At 31.0% G+C, this 18,835-nt stretch overlaps 1 protein-coding gene across 2 annotated transcripts in view; it reads right to left on the reverse strand.

Moving 5' to 3' along the window:
• CadN2 (Cadherin-N2) overlaps positions 1 to 18,835 on the reverse strand; it is a 408,037-nt gene that overhangs the window by 17,953 nt on the left and 371,249 nt on the right. For both annotated transcript variants that reach the window (XM_065501890.1, XM_065501891.1), the window contains exon 9: positions 17,761 to 18,002. In XM_065501890.1, coding sequence (XP_065357962.1) covers positions 17,761 to 18,002 — 242 coding nt within the window. The remainder of the gene's footprint in view (positions 1 to 17,760; positions 18,003 to 18,835) is intronic.

Here is an 18,835-nt window from a genome sequence, read left to right on the forward strand (position 1 = left end):
TAATTTGGTATCTCGCGAACTATTATATACATTTTTACGAAATTTCACATGGTTGTAGCTGAGGGGTTTTCGAGTTTATTTTCAACTTTCTAAGGGTAATGGTTGTAGCTGAGGGGTTTTCGAGTTTATTTTCAACTCTCGAAGGATAATCGGGGCCAGTGCGTGGCCCCTCAAAGTTGGTCACCTCGCGTCTCACATTTTTTAAAAAAAATCGTCAAAAATCCATTTATGATTCGAATGCTGAAAGCTGAAATTTAAAATGTAAATAGCCCTTTAGAAGATCTACAAAAAATACCCTTACATATGTAGGTTATCACTTTTGGTTGAAGAGATATTTGGGGTTATTTATTTGCTAACAGTGATCTCGTTCCTATAAAAAGTTATACGCATCCAAAGTTGGAATATGTAAAAAGGGCCGTTTTTATACCCTACACCACCATAGTGGGTAGGGTATAAAAACGGAAACACTTTGTCCGAAGTTTCTCCAAATTTTTGTATTCCTTATAAAAGACCAGATTTTTCGAGGTTAAATTGATTTTGAAGATAGTCAATGTAAATTACACCGCCTGTATCTCAAAACCACCCTATTCTTCTTTGGCTAAGGTGATCATGCTAAATTGAATCCACTTAATCATGTGTGATGACTATGGCTTCCACAATATCTCTCATTTTTAATCTGCGATCGGCCAACGCGATGTAGAGGACTCAGCAGGGAGTTCAAAACGTTTGGCATCTTCCGGGCTTTTACGGCCACAACGTATCAATGATGTATGTAAGTTATTTGGGGTTTCGGAATGTCGATTTCAACAGCTATATTACCATTGTTAGCTATGACATTTCCCCATCTTTCTGGCAATATAAGAATTCCGAGCCAAAATTACTTTTTATCGCTTGAGACCAAGAACAAATAAAGCGATTATCGGATACTCTGTTTCAAAGCGATATCCGAAAGTCTATAAAGCGGGGAGGCAAAACTTTCTAACCACTTCACTCTAAATACTTTTTAACAGGTATTGCAACATGTGGCCGAGCGTTGTCATGATGCAATATTACGGTTTCATGCTGGGCGTTGGGCAGAGGTTCCCTGTGGTGATCTGGCAGCTCATAATATATAGGACCCTTTTGCTCCCACACAAAGAAAACTGAATCGTTGTAGTAACTGAATTTATTGCCAATCGAATGATTCTTCCTTAGTCACCGAAATTTACAGTTGTGGCTTCATAATTTTAGAAGGGTTAGCAACAGTTCGGTTGCTTTAACCAAAATTCTTCTTTATCAACTAAATTTCTGTTTATAGAAGCGAAAAATTCAATTTGTAAAACAAAATCATTTGATTGGAAACAAATTCGGTTGCTAAAACAAACAGTTTTCTCTGTACACCAAATACAGAGAATTATCTTAGCACCATAGATATTTGGCTTTGGTGTCGATTCGGCTGGTTGGCCGGGTTTTCCAATACGACCACTTATGCTTCTAGTTATGTATCCATTTTTCATCGCAATTAATAATTTGGTGCACAAATTATTTGCTTTTATAACGTTCAATCATAATTTCGGACATGCAAAATCATATTTGAATGTCTCTGGGCTTCAAATCGTATGATACCCAATTTCCCTGCTTGTGAATGAATGTTTAAAAATAGCTGCTTGAGTAGCTCGCAATGATTCCGCAAGCTCTTGTTGAGTTTTTCAACTATCTTCATTAAGTAGTACCTAAAATTCTTCAAACGTTTTTGGCTGGCCTCTGAACCGCACAAACCATATCTCGCACGTCGATATCGATAAAACACATTCACCATAAGCTTTCGCGAGCAATCGGTGTGCTTCAGCGGCACTTTTCTCCAATTTAAAGAAGTAAAGCAAAACTTCCCATATATGAGTTTTTGTTGGCAAAAAATTCTAAATTTTCGAAGCAAACAAAAACTTTGTTGTTCACACTATAATTTTCAATAACTAAGTGAGAATAAATAATAGATATGATAGAAAGATATCCTTCACAATGACGTATATGTTATAAAAAACCAAAGAAACGCCATCTGGTATAACACCCAATATAATTTGGGATTTGAAATATTCATGAAATTTCAAGAATTTTTGCTATCAAATGGCAGGTTGTAGAGGTCAAAAAAAGTTTGTATTTTGCATTTAATCAACTATTTACATTTAAACAATAGTATTTAATTGAAATTGTTTTTCAACAATTTTTCTTAGAATTGTTTTTTAAATATTGATACATTGAAACTCGAATCATTCTAACTGGGAGCATCGAAAATCTATAAATTCCATCTATAAATATACATGTGTTATTCCATAATGTTTAATATATATTGAGATGTTAATAATAGTACACCGTCCATGCTAAGTAGACATAGAAAACATGATTTTTATATTGGCATTCAAAACATGAGATTTAGAAAGGAAGTTAATCAAATATACATAAGTACATTTTTGCTTTAAACTTTTGAATAGATTATAAATATTTACACTCCAGAATTTAGGGAACTTATTTAAAACATAACAATTTTACAAATCAATCGCTAATTTCTTACAGATTAGAAGTTTTGCTTGTTTTATGTTAATTTCAAACATTTGAAAATCATTTGTTTGTCATAAAATCAACCCAACACTTAAATCCCAACTATGTATATTTGTAAAAATACATTACTGAATTAACATCAAGTATTTATCACAAAGCACGGAATAAAACCACTACAATTTAGAACGTTAAACCCCTTTTAAATGAACTAATTATCACATATACAACAGCAACACAAATGTAAGGATACACCTATCGTGATATAAACCGAAATATTTGGGTCACCCACCCACTCAACGTATAAGTGTTATTGATTTTTAAAGACTAATTAAAAATAACGTATACGCAATGTTAAACCCTGTGTGCAAAAAACATCAAACATTTCAAATGCTTAATAATTGAAAACAAATACCTTTTTCTCTAATCTAAATTAATTTAATTTTTATTCCGGTTAAATATTACACAGGAAAAAAATAAAAGGAAAACATAAAATCAAACCCAAAACTTGTTGATGTCACTAACACTCATTTATTTATTCATTCATTCATTGCTTTATGCTTTCATTCATTAATTCATAAAATTGGCATTTCAGTATGTTGTGCCCATTGAAACTTAGTTGTTGATGCTGCTGATGCTGTGTTTTTTTGTTTCGTTTGAATATAAAACCATTAACAGTTTGTTCAGCAAACCCCAAACCTTTTAAACTAATTAAAAGCATTAAAATTCCTTTCTTTTTTTTCATCTTCTCTCAATGTTGTATGAATGTGTGTTTGTTTATTTGTTTGGAATTTCAATGCAATTGAAATAAAAAGAAGTAGAAAATATTGTGTAAAAATGTTAACGCAATAGACATTTCCAGCAGTTTATATGATTCTGTTCCTATAGCTGTGCCAAGCCTTGAATATACCATTAAAATGGGACAAACATGTGTTACATTTACACTGGGATTTAACGTAATAAAAATGCAAAAAAATAAAAATAAAACAAAGAAAAACAATTTGGTATTTTAGCTTTTATTAACGTAGTAAGCAGCGCTAAGAAGTAAAGAACGTAGTAAAAAGGGACTATAAAAAGGGCTCTTAATTTTAATGAATTTTTTTTCATTCCTTATTACTCGCAGATCTTGTTGTTTGTGTTCTTTTTTTAGCGGTTTTTGTATTTGTTTTGTGCTTTTTTTATTCATCTGCAGCGAGATTAAGTATAATTTTTCAATAAAAATTAATAAGTTGGAAAGTAGATTTTACTGCATTAATTAACACTGCGAAGGTTTTTTTCATTTTGTATAAGATTTATGATTAATCTAAGGGAAACAAGAAAGCCATAATCAGTTGAACCTCAAATAATTGAGTTTTTATGTCAGTTTTATTAGCAGTTGGTAAAAAATTGCATTGAAATGTGCCACTAAATACAGCAAATAAAAATTGAGAAATATGTTTGATGTTTGACAGTATGATGTCAAAGTACTATTTATGTAAACTTAATACGTTAGATATAAAACACAAATCTATGTCAATTTTTAAAATTAATGTTAGTTATACCCTACACCACCATAGTGGGGAGGGTATTATGCGTTTGTGCAGATGTTTGTAACGCCCAAAAATATTTGTCTAACACCCACCTTAATATCCCAAAATCCCAAATTATACCGATCGACTTAGAATCACATTCTGAGTCGATTAAGCGATGTCCGTCCGTCTGGTCGGCTGGCTGGCTGTCCATGTAAACCTTGTGCGCAGAGTACAGGTCGCAATTTTGAAGATATTTCGACCAAATTCGGTACATATTATTTTTTCGGCTCAAGGATCAAGCCTATTGAAACTGGCTGAAATCGGTCCACTATTTCACCTAGCCCCCATACAAATGTCCTCCCGAAATTGGACTTTATCGGTCATAAATGTTTAATTTATATATGTATATCCACAAATTTCGCTCCAAATAAGTTTTATATAAACAAAATTCATGTCACCAAATTTTGTTACGATCGGTCCATAATTAGTCATAGCTCCCATATAGACCCGCTTCCGAAAATCACTTTAACATGCATAAATAGCTTAAAAATGTTGGTATACACACAAAATTCAACATAGTTAACTTTAAAATAGACATAAATCACACGACCTAATTTCATGGTGATCGGTCCATAATTGGTCATAGCTCCCATATAAGGCCCACTTCCGAAAATCACTCAAAAATATAAATTATTGAAATTTTAATAGAAAAAGTTTTTTTGCTCTTTTACCATACTTTTTTACTTGTTTTAAATTAAAATTCGCATTTTATTAGACAAAGTTATGTATATTGATGAAAATATAAATGTATTTACTCATTGTTGTGATGTCCAAGTGCTGGTTCTCACACGCCAAGTTTACTTGAGCAAGTCTTAAGTTTATAGAAGAGTGGGGAAAAATCGTATATCCGCTCTCATCTACAAACTCAAGACCTGCGGTCGTAGTTGGTTTCATACAATTCCTAAAATGAGTTTGAATGTGATTTCCAGCGGTCATCCTACTTACTGGCCTACTGACCCAAAAAAATACCGGATATTATTGATGCAAAATACATATGGAGAAATGTTTCATATAGAATCTTTGCTGGCATTATCTTTAGATCTCTCACCATTGCGCCCAGGAGAAATTTTATCCACGATAGGCATAATCATTAGTTGGCCTCAATATTAAAACTCAGTACAGAATGCTCGAAAAACGAAAAGTGATTTTTTTGATTTTAGTCATATCAAAGTGTTTAATTACACAGTGCAACTCGAAAAAAATAACAATATACGGACACCACTAGGTGATAAAATACCAATAAAAAAGATCTGTGCCTCCCAGTTTAGCCCAAAGCTATGCTTCTTTTTTTATCGGCCCCCAAAGATTTGGGGCATCGGTGTCATATTTGTAGAAAAGTGATAATTTTCTCAGGCTCATATCTTGCAAACAGTTTGGAATTTTGAATTACTTTCTGAGGCAAAGTTGAAGACCTTGTCATAAAGAACAAAAATTTTGAACATATAAAATCATAACAAGTAAGAAAGTATGATCGGTCAAGCCCGACCATATAATATCCTACACTAAGTAAAAGAGCAAAAAAAATTTTTCTTTTAAAATTTCAGTAATTTATATTTTTGAGTGATTTTCGGAAGTGGGCCTTATATGGGGGCTATGACCAATTATGGACCGATCACCATGAAATTAGGTCGTGTGATTTATGTCTATATTAAAGTTAACTATGTTGAATTTTGTGTGTTTACCAACATTTTTAAGCGATTTATGCACGTTAAAGTGATTTTCGGAAGCGGGTCTATATGGGAGCTATGACTAATTATGGACCGATCGTAACAAAATTTAGTGACATGAATTTTGTGTATATAAAACTTATTTGGAGCGGAATTTGTGGTGATACATATATAAATTAAACATTTATGACCGATAAAGTCCAATTTCGGGAGGACATTTGTATGGGGGCTAGGTGAAATAATGGACCGATTTCAGCCAGTTTCAATAGGCTTGGTCCTTGAGCCAAAAAAATAATATGTATCGAATTTCATCGAAAGATCTTCAAAATTGCGACTTGTACTCTGCGCACAAAGTTTACACGGACAGCCAGCCAGTCGACCAGACGGACGGACGGACGGACATCGCTTAATCGACTCAGAAAGTGATTCTAAGTCGATCGGTATACTTTAAGGTGGGTGTTAGACTAATATTTTTGGGCGTTACAAACATCTGCACAAACGCATAATACCCTCCCCACTATGGTGGTGTAGGGTATAAAAACATCATCTTCAACATCAAAATCGCAAAAAACTATAAAAATCGGGCAACTGGTTAAAAAATATTCGGAAACATATTTTGGTTGTTCTTTAATTATTCCTCAAAATATTAGGAAATGTTTACTGAAAGATTATTATCTCCTGATTCCCTTATGGCCACATTCTGAATTTTGTATAGCGTTTTATAAAAAAAAGAATAGCTTTTTATGGAAAATTTGTTGAGGGTAAGAATACCAGCATTGCTGTGAGGCCAATATTGCAAGAATTGGAAAGCGAAAGTTGAAAAATTATTTGATTTTAATTTTAATTGAGCTCTTTTACATCATTCTTATATAAAATTTTAACTTCGAACCTCGCATTTTTAAATTTTGAATGACCATAAGAGTCTGTGTACCAAGGTTTATTAAATTTACAACGAAAAAGTTCCAATGGTTTGTTGAACAATTTAGTTTCCCACAGTTAATATAGAAATTTATTAAATTAGATTTATCAAATTAAAATTCAACTGAATTTGTTGATAATGCAAATACATAAACTGATAGCTATAGAAATAGTTAGACAATTAAAAATAGGTGAAAATTAACCTTAGTCACTTCCAAGCTGAGTTCGAAAATAAACCGTACTTTAATCGTACTGTACATTTAAAGAACACATTCCCTTCATTTGTTTTTAGTGTTTGCGCACATGTACATATACAATATACCGAACACTACGTTTGTGAGATGATGTTCGCAAACACTACGAATAAGGTACGGAACATTCTAGACATTCATTACCTCGTAGCGTTTATATACTTTTCGAAATCTACGCTACGTTTAGTGTTCTTTTTAGCGTACATGTAGTGAACTTTTTAGGGAAGATTTTAGCGAACACGTAGTGAACTTTTTAGGGTACATGTAGGTAGCGAAGATTTTAAAGTACATGTACGGTATTTTTCCATGTGTTTTTTGTTTGTCTGTTTCATTTACTTGTATTGTCTATTAGAAATATATGCATGCCGTTGTTAAATTTTTCATTATTTTTGAGAGTAAATTTGTATGAGTTTTTAATTAATTTCTCCATTTCAATAATTTGTTGATATATTTTAGTTCGTCATTTTTAGATATAAAATGAAGGCAAAATAGAACAATTGGAGTGGCTTGAAAATTATTATACTAACAAGTTTGTGGGTTGCGTATGTATAGGTATCTTGAATAAAATATTAAAAAAAATGCAACTGAATACAAGAGAGCATTGTTGGGAAAAATTTAATTTTATTATACTATCTGTTTCAATCAATCCATTATTTGCAACCATTTCAAAAGGGTTTTTATAGTACTTACAAAAATTGCCAATGCAAATTTCATGGAAAGTGTTTTTCAATAGATCTATGTACAATTCAAATTATAACAAGTAGTCCAACTCTCTATTTTTTAAAATTACTCTCTCACATATACGGGTACTCATCAAAAGTCTCGAGATTTTAACTATAAATTGTCGAATAAATATAGTTTGATACACGTAAATTCACTAACACACACTATTTTATAATTTTTTTCAACACATTTAGCATTTTTTCTTTTCCGAATCACATCCATTTCGGACAAACTAAAAAATATTTTTTTTTAATAATTTTGACGTTTTATTTTGTTTGTGGTAGGTTTAAAATATAGAACAGAGTTCCAGTTTTTGGTATTGAAAATAGAACAAAATTTAAATAAATTAATATTTAAAAATTTTTATAGAACTCTGTGTGTCTGGTGAAAATTAAAAAGGAACCAACACATGTACATTTTTGTTACTAACACATATTTAGACTTAGGTACTTTTTCACTAACACATGTATAGAGTTAGGTACTGCTTTCAAAGAGTTGGACTACTTGTTATACTTTGGTACAATTTATGATACTGACAGCTGTAAAAAAGATTTTTTAGCTGTAATAATGTGTGGAAAACCCCAAACATGAATGTATTGATTTATTGCCTTTTTCAAACAAAACTCGTATATATAATTTTTTTGTGTTTTTTAGTTTCCGCTCTATGTACAGTTCTCTATAAAAATTCAAAATATAAATTATTTTTGATAAAAATTATTTATAATTATCTAAAAAATAAAAATCTTTAAATGATTTTCGATAATTCATTCTTATATTTTATTCAAGTCCTATTCAAAAGTAAAAATCTACAAACATGTCCTAAACAATTTTAAAATTTTTCGCAACATATAAAAAAAAAACGAAATGAATTTACATTTAAACACATCTATAAATACATATCTTTCGATTTTCTTACTTCTCCGACATTATTTTTGTATTAAATATATCAATTTCTGCCTTCATCAATACTCCACATGTTCAACAAAATCTTTGCTAAATGTACGCTAAAAAATACACTAAACTTAGTGAATGTGTACCTTATTCGTAGTGTTTGCGCAAACTTTAACATTTTTTTAAGGTATTTCGTACATTTTGTAGCGAATGTGTATGCGTACTGTACATGAAGATTTAAACTACACTACACTAACATACGGTATGTTAGTGTTTTTTTGAACTCTGCTTCCAAGTGTTTAACATTGCGTATACTTAATATTTAACTTTTCTATATAAATAAATAATACTCATACGCTAGTGCAAGTAAAAAATTATATTATCAGGCAAGCAGTGTTGCCAGTTTAGCCTTTTTGAGGCTAAATTTAGCCTTTTTATTTACTCTTTAGCCTCGAGATTTTGGTTTTAGCTTTTTTCTAGCCTTTTCTTAATTTCAAAATAGCCTTTTTTGAAATTAAAAAAGGCTAAAAATTTCGAGACTAAAGAGTAAATAAAAAGGCTAAATTTATATTTGTGAACCATTTTCATTTTAATTAATTACTGATTTTCATTTAGCTTTTCAACATACTCAAGAATTGTGCAGTATTAAAAGAACAAATAACAATTGCCAATATCAAGTGGTTCAAAATGAAATAGAGTATTTTATATCTGAAAGCTTAAATGTCTAGCAAATTCTCTTTCAAGACAAAATTGTTATTACACATTATATTCATCATTATATAATGGACAAGAGCCCCACAAACTCTTGAAGGCTTGTGATACTCGATGGCGATCAATAGCCGTTAAACGTCTTGTGGATCTATGTTTCGAGTTAAAACCCATTTTGTTTTAATTTCGTCAAACCAGCAATTCTAAAAAGCCAAACTTTTAAGTAATTAATACACTGATTATAATTTGGCGTACCATCTTTTTTTAAAACCAGTATTGCACAAAGTACAAAAAGTAAATAAATCAAATTCAAGGAATTTGATCCATTATCGTCGCCAATTGAAAATTGTTTAATGTTTTTGACACATTTGTCATACTAGTTTGATGAATGAGATATAAAATAAAGAACGTTTTAATTAGTGAAGATTATGACAAAAATAATACGACAAATTAAACTAATTGAGCAATTGCGACAAAGATTACCATATGAAAACTATACGCAAAATCAATTTTTTTCCCGTTGATAATAAAGTAGTAAAACCAAAAAAATATATTATGTCATATTGATAGTGAAAAATTAAAGTGCTAATAAAATTACGAAGCTTAAGGCTCAGGGGCAGAATATATTAAACTACAAATGGACAAATATAGAACCAACAATGTCCATTTTCTGACATGGTTAATCTAGTATTTAACTTTTTAGTACTTCCTTTAAGTAAAGCTGATGAATTTTATGAACATATTTTCTAATTTTTTATTTAAAAATAAATATAAACCAAAATTCTTAATTTATAATATTTTAGCTTTTTTTTGGCTTTTTTTCTAAAGCGGTTTAGCTTTTTCTGGCCTTTTTTTGAAGCCAATATAGCTTCTTTTTTCGCCAGCTCCTGGCAACACTGATAATCAGAGCAAGTATAAATAGGCACAAAAATTCAAATAAGCGAACAAAAAAGTTCAATAAAAACTTTCCAAAATGAAATTATCATTATTTGTTATATAAAATGTCAAGAAATTAAATTTGGTAAAAAATATTCATGACAAAAATATTGGGTGCATGACTTAGAAATGAGATTTTTTTTTTAAATTTTTAGTTTTTATTTTGAAACATTTGTACAATATAAATTTATTCAAAGTATTGGCCATTATTAGCTATGACCTTTTCAAATATTTCTGGAAACATATGTATGTATTCCGAGCCAAAAAAACTGCCAATCTTTTGAGGTCAAGGACAAATCTGACGAATTTCAAATGTTCTGCATCGACCAAAATAACTAATAGTCGGACGGGGCACGGTCTGGACTAAAACTTAGGTGAGCCAAATCATCACAAGCACGTCTTTCTAAATTATTTTTAACAGGTTGTCATGATGGAATATTATGGTTTCATGTCTGGCCGCATAACCTGGACGTGTTTAGGCCAATGCTCCCTTCAAACGAATCAGTTACATTCGGAACAGATTCCCTGTGATGGTCTGGCCAGATTTCAACAGCTCATAAGAGATAGGACCCTTTTGGTACCACGAAATACAGAGCATGGCCGGACTTCGAAGTCATCATATTTTAAACACTATTTATAAGCATATTTCTTAAATTACGATGTTCATTCCGCTTGAATTCCTATAATTCTTTAGCTTGTTGCCATTTCATGTATTTATGTTTATGTTCAATTTATTTATTGAACTTATCGCCATACTTATATGTATTCACGTACATATGTGTTGAATACTTGTATCACTAATAGGATTATAAACAATGTAATTATATGATATCTATATGTGGTTTTCAAGTTAATGGAATTTTTCACCTGTAACTGAAAGGTATGTTAACTGATATTTAGTAAATTTATTTGAACACAAAAGCAATATGTTATTGAACTCGATATGATGGTTACCTTTTGCCCCAACATAGACAACCTGTAACGTAGACGACGTATCTGATGCTGATGGTTTAATTGAAGGGCCACACAAATAAAATAAACATTTGTGAATGAATATTAACGAGTATTTTACTAGTTAAGAGGCTTAAAGGGCTATATATTCATATTGATATTCAATAAAGCAATCATGAATTAATTGAAATTTAAAAAAAGTTGTAATCAATAATAATTGGTATAATAAAACACATAAATACATACATAAGTACGTGAGGTGAGCTAAGCTGAGTGAGACAGCCGGAGAGACAGATAAGCCAAGCATTAAATTATATTTTTATGGCCATCATAATTAATTAAAAAAAACACATTTAAGTAGACGTTCTAACATACAGTATGTGTTTATAAAAACCAGCAAAAAAGATAAATGCATGAAGTATATCTTTAAATCTTGAAGAGAATCCAAAACTACTTAAAAACCTCTTAAAAGTTTTGTCATTACTTTTATTAAACAACTTGTGTTGCTGCTGCTACAGTTGTTGCTGGCAATTAAAAAGCTGTATATACACTTCAAAAAATACATTTTCACTTAAGTTTGGCAGTAATATAACAAGAACAAAACAACAACAACAAAAACAACTAAAGAAAACGCCAAGCTGTATGAAAAACAAAAGTTTTATTTAGAAGTGAAAACAAACAGAATAAAAAAAAGATGAAATAGACAACAAATTATGAATGTTCAAATCTTAGCAAGTTACAAAATGACAACAAGATGTTTATTCTTGTTAAATTTCAAGTTATTAAAACATGCTCTAAGAATTTCTAAAGATAAACTATTTCTACACTTTACTGTTTGGAATCCAACTGTGGCAGAAACGGAGCAACGAAACTTTTATAATGAGCGAAAAATTGTCGCAAAAGATAAATAACAAAAAAATTATAATAACAATAATAATAAATAGAATTTATAACAAAAAAAAGGTTATTTTCTTTTTAGGAGAAAAATAACAGTAAACTAAATTATTAAGACACGTGGATTTGTGGCAGATTTGCAAAGAAAGAAATGAAATATTTATAAAAATATTACATGAAATAAAAGTTTTTTGTTTTATGGTACATATTTTTACTTTTTCTTGTCCTTTTTTGTCTAAAAAAAGACAAAACTGTTAACCATTTGCCGTGCTGTCTTCTTTTTGCAAAAAAATCGCCTAAAAATATGCAATATTTAAATTTTTTGGATTTTCAATGATTTGGATTTTCAATGATTCAATGAGGTTGCGCATTAATGGGTCAAAGTGGAAAAAAATTAACAAAATTATATGTTAAAACAAATTACAATTAAAAATAGTTTTGTATTTTATTTACCCATAAATATTTAGTTGTGAAATATACATAAGCATTTTCTGACATTAATTTTTAACGAAAAAATTTCCTATATTTTGTCTAAACTCAAAAAAAAAATTTACTTGAATTCAGGTTGAAAGCAAGAGTAATTCTAGCCTTGAATTACAGTTGTATTACACTTTATTTCAATAGCAGTGTCCAGTAAAAAAGAAACAAAAATGTTTTGTGTTTGAAAAATATATAATTTTTCAAATATTTTTCAAGTTTAAAACATAATTATATTTGCATTCAAGTCAAATTCCAACAACTTGTTCAAGTGCTTGAATTTTTGGGTCTTTGGTGCTTACTGAGTATAAATAAAAGTCAAATGTCGTGTCGCATCAATTGAGAACGCACAATATTTCTTTTAAATGTTCATCGTAGTTCACCTTTTTTCGATTAATCTAAAATCGAAAAAGGGCGGCACCGATAGGGATAATTTTTTTTAAATGTTTGTAGTAATCCAATTCAAGTTCCTACTGAAAGAAAAATTGACCACGCCCACTTTTTTAGATTTATCTAAAATCGGAAAACGGCAGCACGGATTTGGCTAATTTTTGTTTTAAATGTTCGTAGTGACCCAATTTAAGAAAAATTGACCACGCCCACTTTTTTTGGATATATCTAAAATCGAAAAACGGCTCCACAAACGTTTTTTTTTTCAGAAAGAAAAATTGTCCACGCCCACTTATCACATACATCTGCAAATATGTGACCAAAGGCAGTGATATGGATGTGATTGGAGTTAGTGCGGAAAAATCCAACGATGAAGTCACTCACTTTCAAATGAAATGAAGCAATTTAGCGCATTTTTTCATTTGCAATTCATGAACGATATTCAACTGTTGTTCATTTAGCCATACATTTGAAAAAATTGTCAAAGAGTGTACCTTACTGAGGAGAATGCAACGAGTTTCTAAATGTGCCAAATGCTTGGAATCAATCGTCAAAGAAATTCCAACTGCGAAAATCCAGTTCCAGCTTTTCGCCATTTATTTTCCACCGAAGCATTAGGTCGCATTTACACAGTCCATCCATGTTTCTATTTGAGTTTGTTACTACTTAGTCAAAGTTCGTGACCCAACATCATTCCAAGATTTGCGAACTATAAATGGTAAATTACGTGACACGTATAGGGAAGCATGTCAACCCTTGCGATTGTTAGAGAATGGCGCTCATTGGGAATACACCCTCGATGATGATGTGCTTTCGTCAAATGCTCATCAAATACGAACACTGTAATCGATAATTATCTCAACGTGCTTCCCATTCAAACCGTCTGATTTGTGGAGCAACTACAAAGATGCCATGTGTGATGGAACAAACCTTTCATTGTTCAAACGACAATATGCGTACGACATTTTTATGAAAGTTGTGAAAGATGGAACTGGAAAAACTTTTTTGATCGCATTGATTTCGGCAACGTACTTGCAGTTGCTTCATCAGGAATTGTAGCCACGTTAGTAGAAGACGGTTGAACTGCTAATTCAGCATTCAATTTGCCATTGAATAAGCAAATCAATGAAAATTCAGCATTTTCAGGAACATTGCTATGGCCAAAGTTTTGCAGCAAACAAGTATTTAAAGGCATTAGACAAAACGTTGCAAAATTTACGAAACAATCAAATCTGGTTTTGTGGTGCGATGATTCTATTGGCAGGTGATTTTCGACAAACATTGCCAGAATCCACGGAAAACGCCTGCCGATGATCTTAATTCAAGTCAAGAAACTCAAATTGACTGTGAACATATCGTCGTCCCGAAGTTATCTTCACGTGTATCACAAAATCAAAAAAAATGAGTTAGGACCATTTTCTGGGGTAAAATTCTTAGATCTATCGATCTGTTCAATCGACAGGTTTATATCTCTTATAATTTTAGAGATATTGTGGGGCAATTTTGTTTTATATCCATTTTTGCTAAAAATTTAATGAGTTATGATACCGTCTGAGCCATTTTTGTGGATATACAATAAAATTTGTATGAAATTTTATAAATATAAAAATCTTGTGTTATCTTCACGTATGTGATACAAATATTTAACAAGTTCTTAAAAAAGAAAAAAATATTTGATTTTAATTATAATAGGCATATCGAATTCTTTCTATATTCGTGAATTTTAGAGCATACAATCTATAACGGTTATTTTTATATATAGGGTGTCTCAGTAAGAATGCAATTTTTGATTTTAAAATAAAAACATGTATTTTTTGAGATAGTTGTGATTATTTATTGGATTGTAAAGACGACATGTTCTGATTAACTACGGAATAAAATATCTGTCAAATGACCACACGGATCTGATGACGAGGTATACATATATGCTTTGAATATCTTTAATTTTGTCTTGAGAAATATTTATTCATATGTGTGAATAAAATTGCCAAAAAATTGCTCGTATTTTAAAACATGATGGAAATTCGTTTTCACTTATAGATGTTTTATAGACTAGAGAAAATAAATTGAATTTATTATATTTGATTACTTTAATTTTGGCAAATGGAACTTCTTTAAAATTATATTGGCTTGCTAGTAATGAATAAACTTTCAAATCTTCTGACCTATTTCCATAATTTTTAAAATGAACTTTTTGGATTGATTTTGTTGTCGAATCTAAAATGATAATGATTTATTTTAATTTTAGGAATCGGTCTATTGAACTATGTACAGGCTGTGAACATTTTTGAAAAATTGTTTTCAAATTACTTCTTTTATACAAAATGTCAAGGAAAGTAGACGATACTATTTTATTTCTGTTTTGTGGCACACAGGAGTCGCTCCAAAGAATCATATGCTCAATATTATAAAATTTTGGAATACATTTTCCAAAATTTTAATAATAAAGGGTGGTTTTTAAGGCCCGCCAGAACTTGCGAAAGGATGAAATATCTAATGAACTGTACCACTGTTGTCACTGTTTGACATTTAGAATCAGTATACTCTGTCAAATCATTATAAATATATTGATGCTTGAACAACGCTACCAAATTATCCATATGTACTTTGAAAATCAGTTACTGATTCACCTTATTGTCGAATTTTTTATCGCAAAATTACATTTAGCGATGAGGCTCAATTTTGTCTTAACGGGTTTGTTAATAAACAAAATTTACGCATATTGAGTAAAACCAATCCATAACAAACTCAACACTTTTTATTACATCCAGAAAAATTCACCGTTTGGTGTGGTTTACATGCTGGTGGCATCATCGGATCTTATTTCTTCAGAAATGAAGCCGGAGCTCGCGTTGCGGTCAATGGAGATCGTTATAGAAACATGATCAACGATTTTTGTTTGAAAATATGGATTACATATAGCCGGGCGATATCTGGTTTCAACAGGAGGCGCAACGTGCCATATGGATACCGCAACCATCGGTTTATTGAAATGGACCTGGCTATTGGCCTCCAAGGACGAGCGATTTGACATTTTCGATTATTACCTGTAGGTCCACGTGAAGTCACTGGTTTATGCTGATAAACCAGCAACAATTGACGCCTTGCAGGCCAACATTGTTCATGTTATTTGTGACATACCATCAATTCAATTCCAAAGTGGTCCAAAATTTGAAGTCCATAATGCGCTTCATTAAAAATAGCCATGGTGGCATATTCCCGAAATCATCATGTTTTTTGAATAAAAATTTTTTTTGATTAAAATTTACTTCTTTTGTAAATTTTTTACAATTTAAAGTTCTATTCGGCTTAAAAAAACACACTTTAGAACTTGCCATAACATTTCCAGAGCGATTTACTAAATACAAACGTTAATTTTGAATACTGAAAGTATAACTCATATACGTGAAGATAATTTTGGAGAAAAATATTAGTGCAGTTTTTATCAGTACATTTTCACGTATGTGCCATAAATTAATAAATATTTCGTAAAAAGTGGCGTATACAACAAAATTGTAAATTTTTTTTCGAGCTAAAAATGCCAATAACTTGAAAAATTTCTTCCATGACTTTGAAAATTTTTACACTAATCGATGTAGAATTTCAAACACTACATAATACAGAAATATCGAACCACTTTTTTCGACTCAATTTTTTTATATAAATCGTTAAAACTTTAAATTCAATTTCCCAAAAAAAAACTTTTTGGACTTACGTGAAGATAACTTCGGGGCGACGATATGTGTCGAGCTGCAGAATGATCAATATGGAGAAGTATTTTCCAAACAATTGCTGGATATTGTTTCCAAACCTTGCATAAAATTACAAAAATCATGATCAGTTGAGCGAACGTGCTATGTTGGCTGCGAAAAATATTTATGTCGACGAATTGAATTTTGAGATTCTAAGTATGATTCTATGATTCTATGATACTATGATTCTAAGTATAAATGTATGTCGAATTGATGACGTACAAATCGATGGAGCCCATTACTTGCCAAGATAATGTCGTCAACTATCCAACCGAGTTTTTAAAATCGTTGGAATTACCCAGATTACCACATCAAATCTCCAACTGAGAGTCGGCTCGGTAATCATAATGTTACGAAAACCTACCACTTCTTTGTAATGGCAACCGACTTGCGGTAAAAAAATCTTGATGAATAACGTCATCGAAGCAACAATACGTATAGGAAAGTACGAATGAGAAGACTTTTTGATACCACAGATCCCGAAGGCTCAGACCGACATGCCATTCGATTTTAAACGCTTACAGTTTCCGGTACGACTTGCATTCGCAATGACAATTAACAAATCTCAAGGGCAGTCATTATATTGAAAGTCCATGCTTCTCACATGGTCAATTGTATGTCTTCTGTTCCCGACTGCATCAGCATGATTTGCTTATACGCCAGACAATAAAACAAAGAATGTCGTGTATCATTGTACACATTTAAATCAAATGTAAATCAGACATAACCCAAATCTATATGAATAAAAATTATCATCCAAAAATACGTTTTTTTTTCTGTTTCTAACAAATACTCAAATCGAACAAAAACATTTTTTTAAATTTTTTCGGGTCAGCTAGTATGTAATAGATTTAAACATTATTTATTAATATGGAGGATAATCTTTATATATTTATCTTTAACATGTCTAAATTTTTTCAGCTTTGAACTTCATTTATTTCTTATTTCAATTATCTACTTACTCATTTTATTAACGTTACATTCACCCCTATTTATTAATATAATCATAATGTACATTCATAAATAGCATAAATAATAATATATATTGTATAATTTCCTTGAAATGGCAAGCAAATCTTCCATTCATTTTCTTACTTACTTAAAATAATAATAAGACACACAAAGATGGCACCCAGTGCACCCATGCTCAACTTTAGTCTTTGACCCTCCTGCACCAATTCACAGTTTTCACCCCAATAACCTTCGGGACATATGCAGCGATAACGTAAACGTGGCTCTAGATTTATACAAGTGGCACCATTAAGACATGGCATATCCAGACACTCATTACGATCTACACATCCTTTTGTATCGGCAGACATGACACGACCTTCACTGCATCTACAAAAAAGAATAAAAAGAAATAAATAATAATAATACTGGGAATGGCTTTTAAGATGTTTTGTTATGATGAGTATGAAATGTATGTACTTTAAAATAAATATGAAATATTAATAATAATTTGTCTATGTCTAGTTTGATGGTTAGAGTAAAAGTAGAGAGTTGTGTGTTAGTTTGTATTTCTATCAGAAAATGTAGGAGTTGTTGGTTATAAACAGCAAGCAGGTCATAGGACTTCATTTTGCATATTGTAGAGTCTGTCTCATTTGTCTTGTACATAGTTTAAATATAATTTCATGCTAGAATGCATAAATACAAATTGTTAAATTTGTTGTTTTACTAGTTGCAATTTATTAAGAGTATGCTCTTACAAGTTGTTATTAAAATTAGTTATATTGTTTATAATTTATAAACAATAATTTGATATGCTGGCATGAACAAGAAGTTTAATTTGAGCAATTATTATTTCTGAAGATTACTGTGGTGATTTGATGTGGGCTTGTTGGTTCAAATGCATTTAATCATACGATATTAGTGGCCTATTGGCTATAATGAATCAAAAAATGGTGTGACTAGGAAAAATTGTTGAATAGTCGTTGTTCTGCTTCTGGTGACACTTAATATGAAAAGATCTATATCACTTTAACATGGCGTTGACCATCGTTGCACAGTGGTATGAGAAAAAAAGAGGGAAATAAATCTGTAACTTCTAAACCCTTAGTCCGATTTGAATGAAATTTCACATGCTCAAAGGGGAAGTGTTGTCTAGTTTAAGTTTTGAATCTGAGAAGGCCATATATAGAATCTTCTCACCGAGCACTACATAAAACCTC

This window comes from Calliphora vicina, chromosome 2 (assembly GCF_958450345.1).
Source record: "Calliphora vicina chromosome 2, idCalVici1.1, whole genome shotgun sequence".
NCBI classification, from domain to species: Eukaryota; Metazoa; Arthropoda; class Insecta; order Diptera; family Calliphoridae; genus Calliphora; species Calliphora vicina.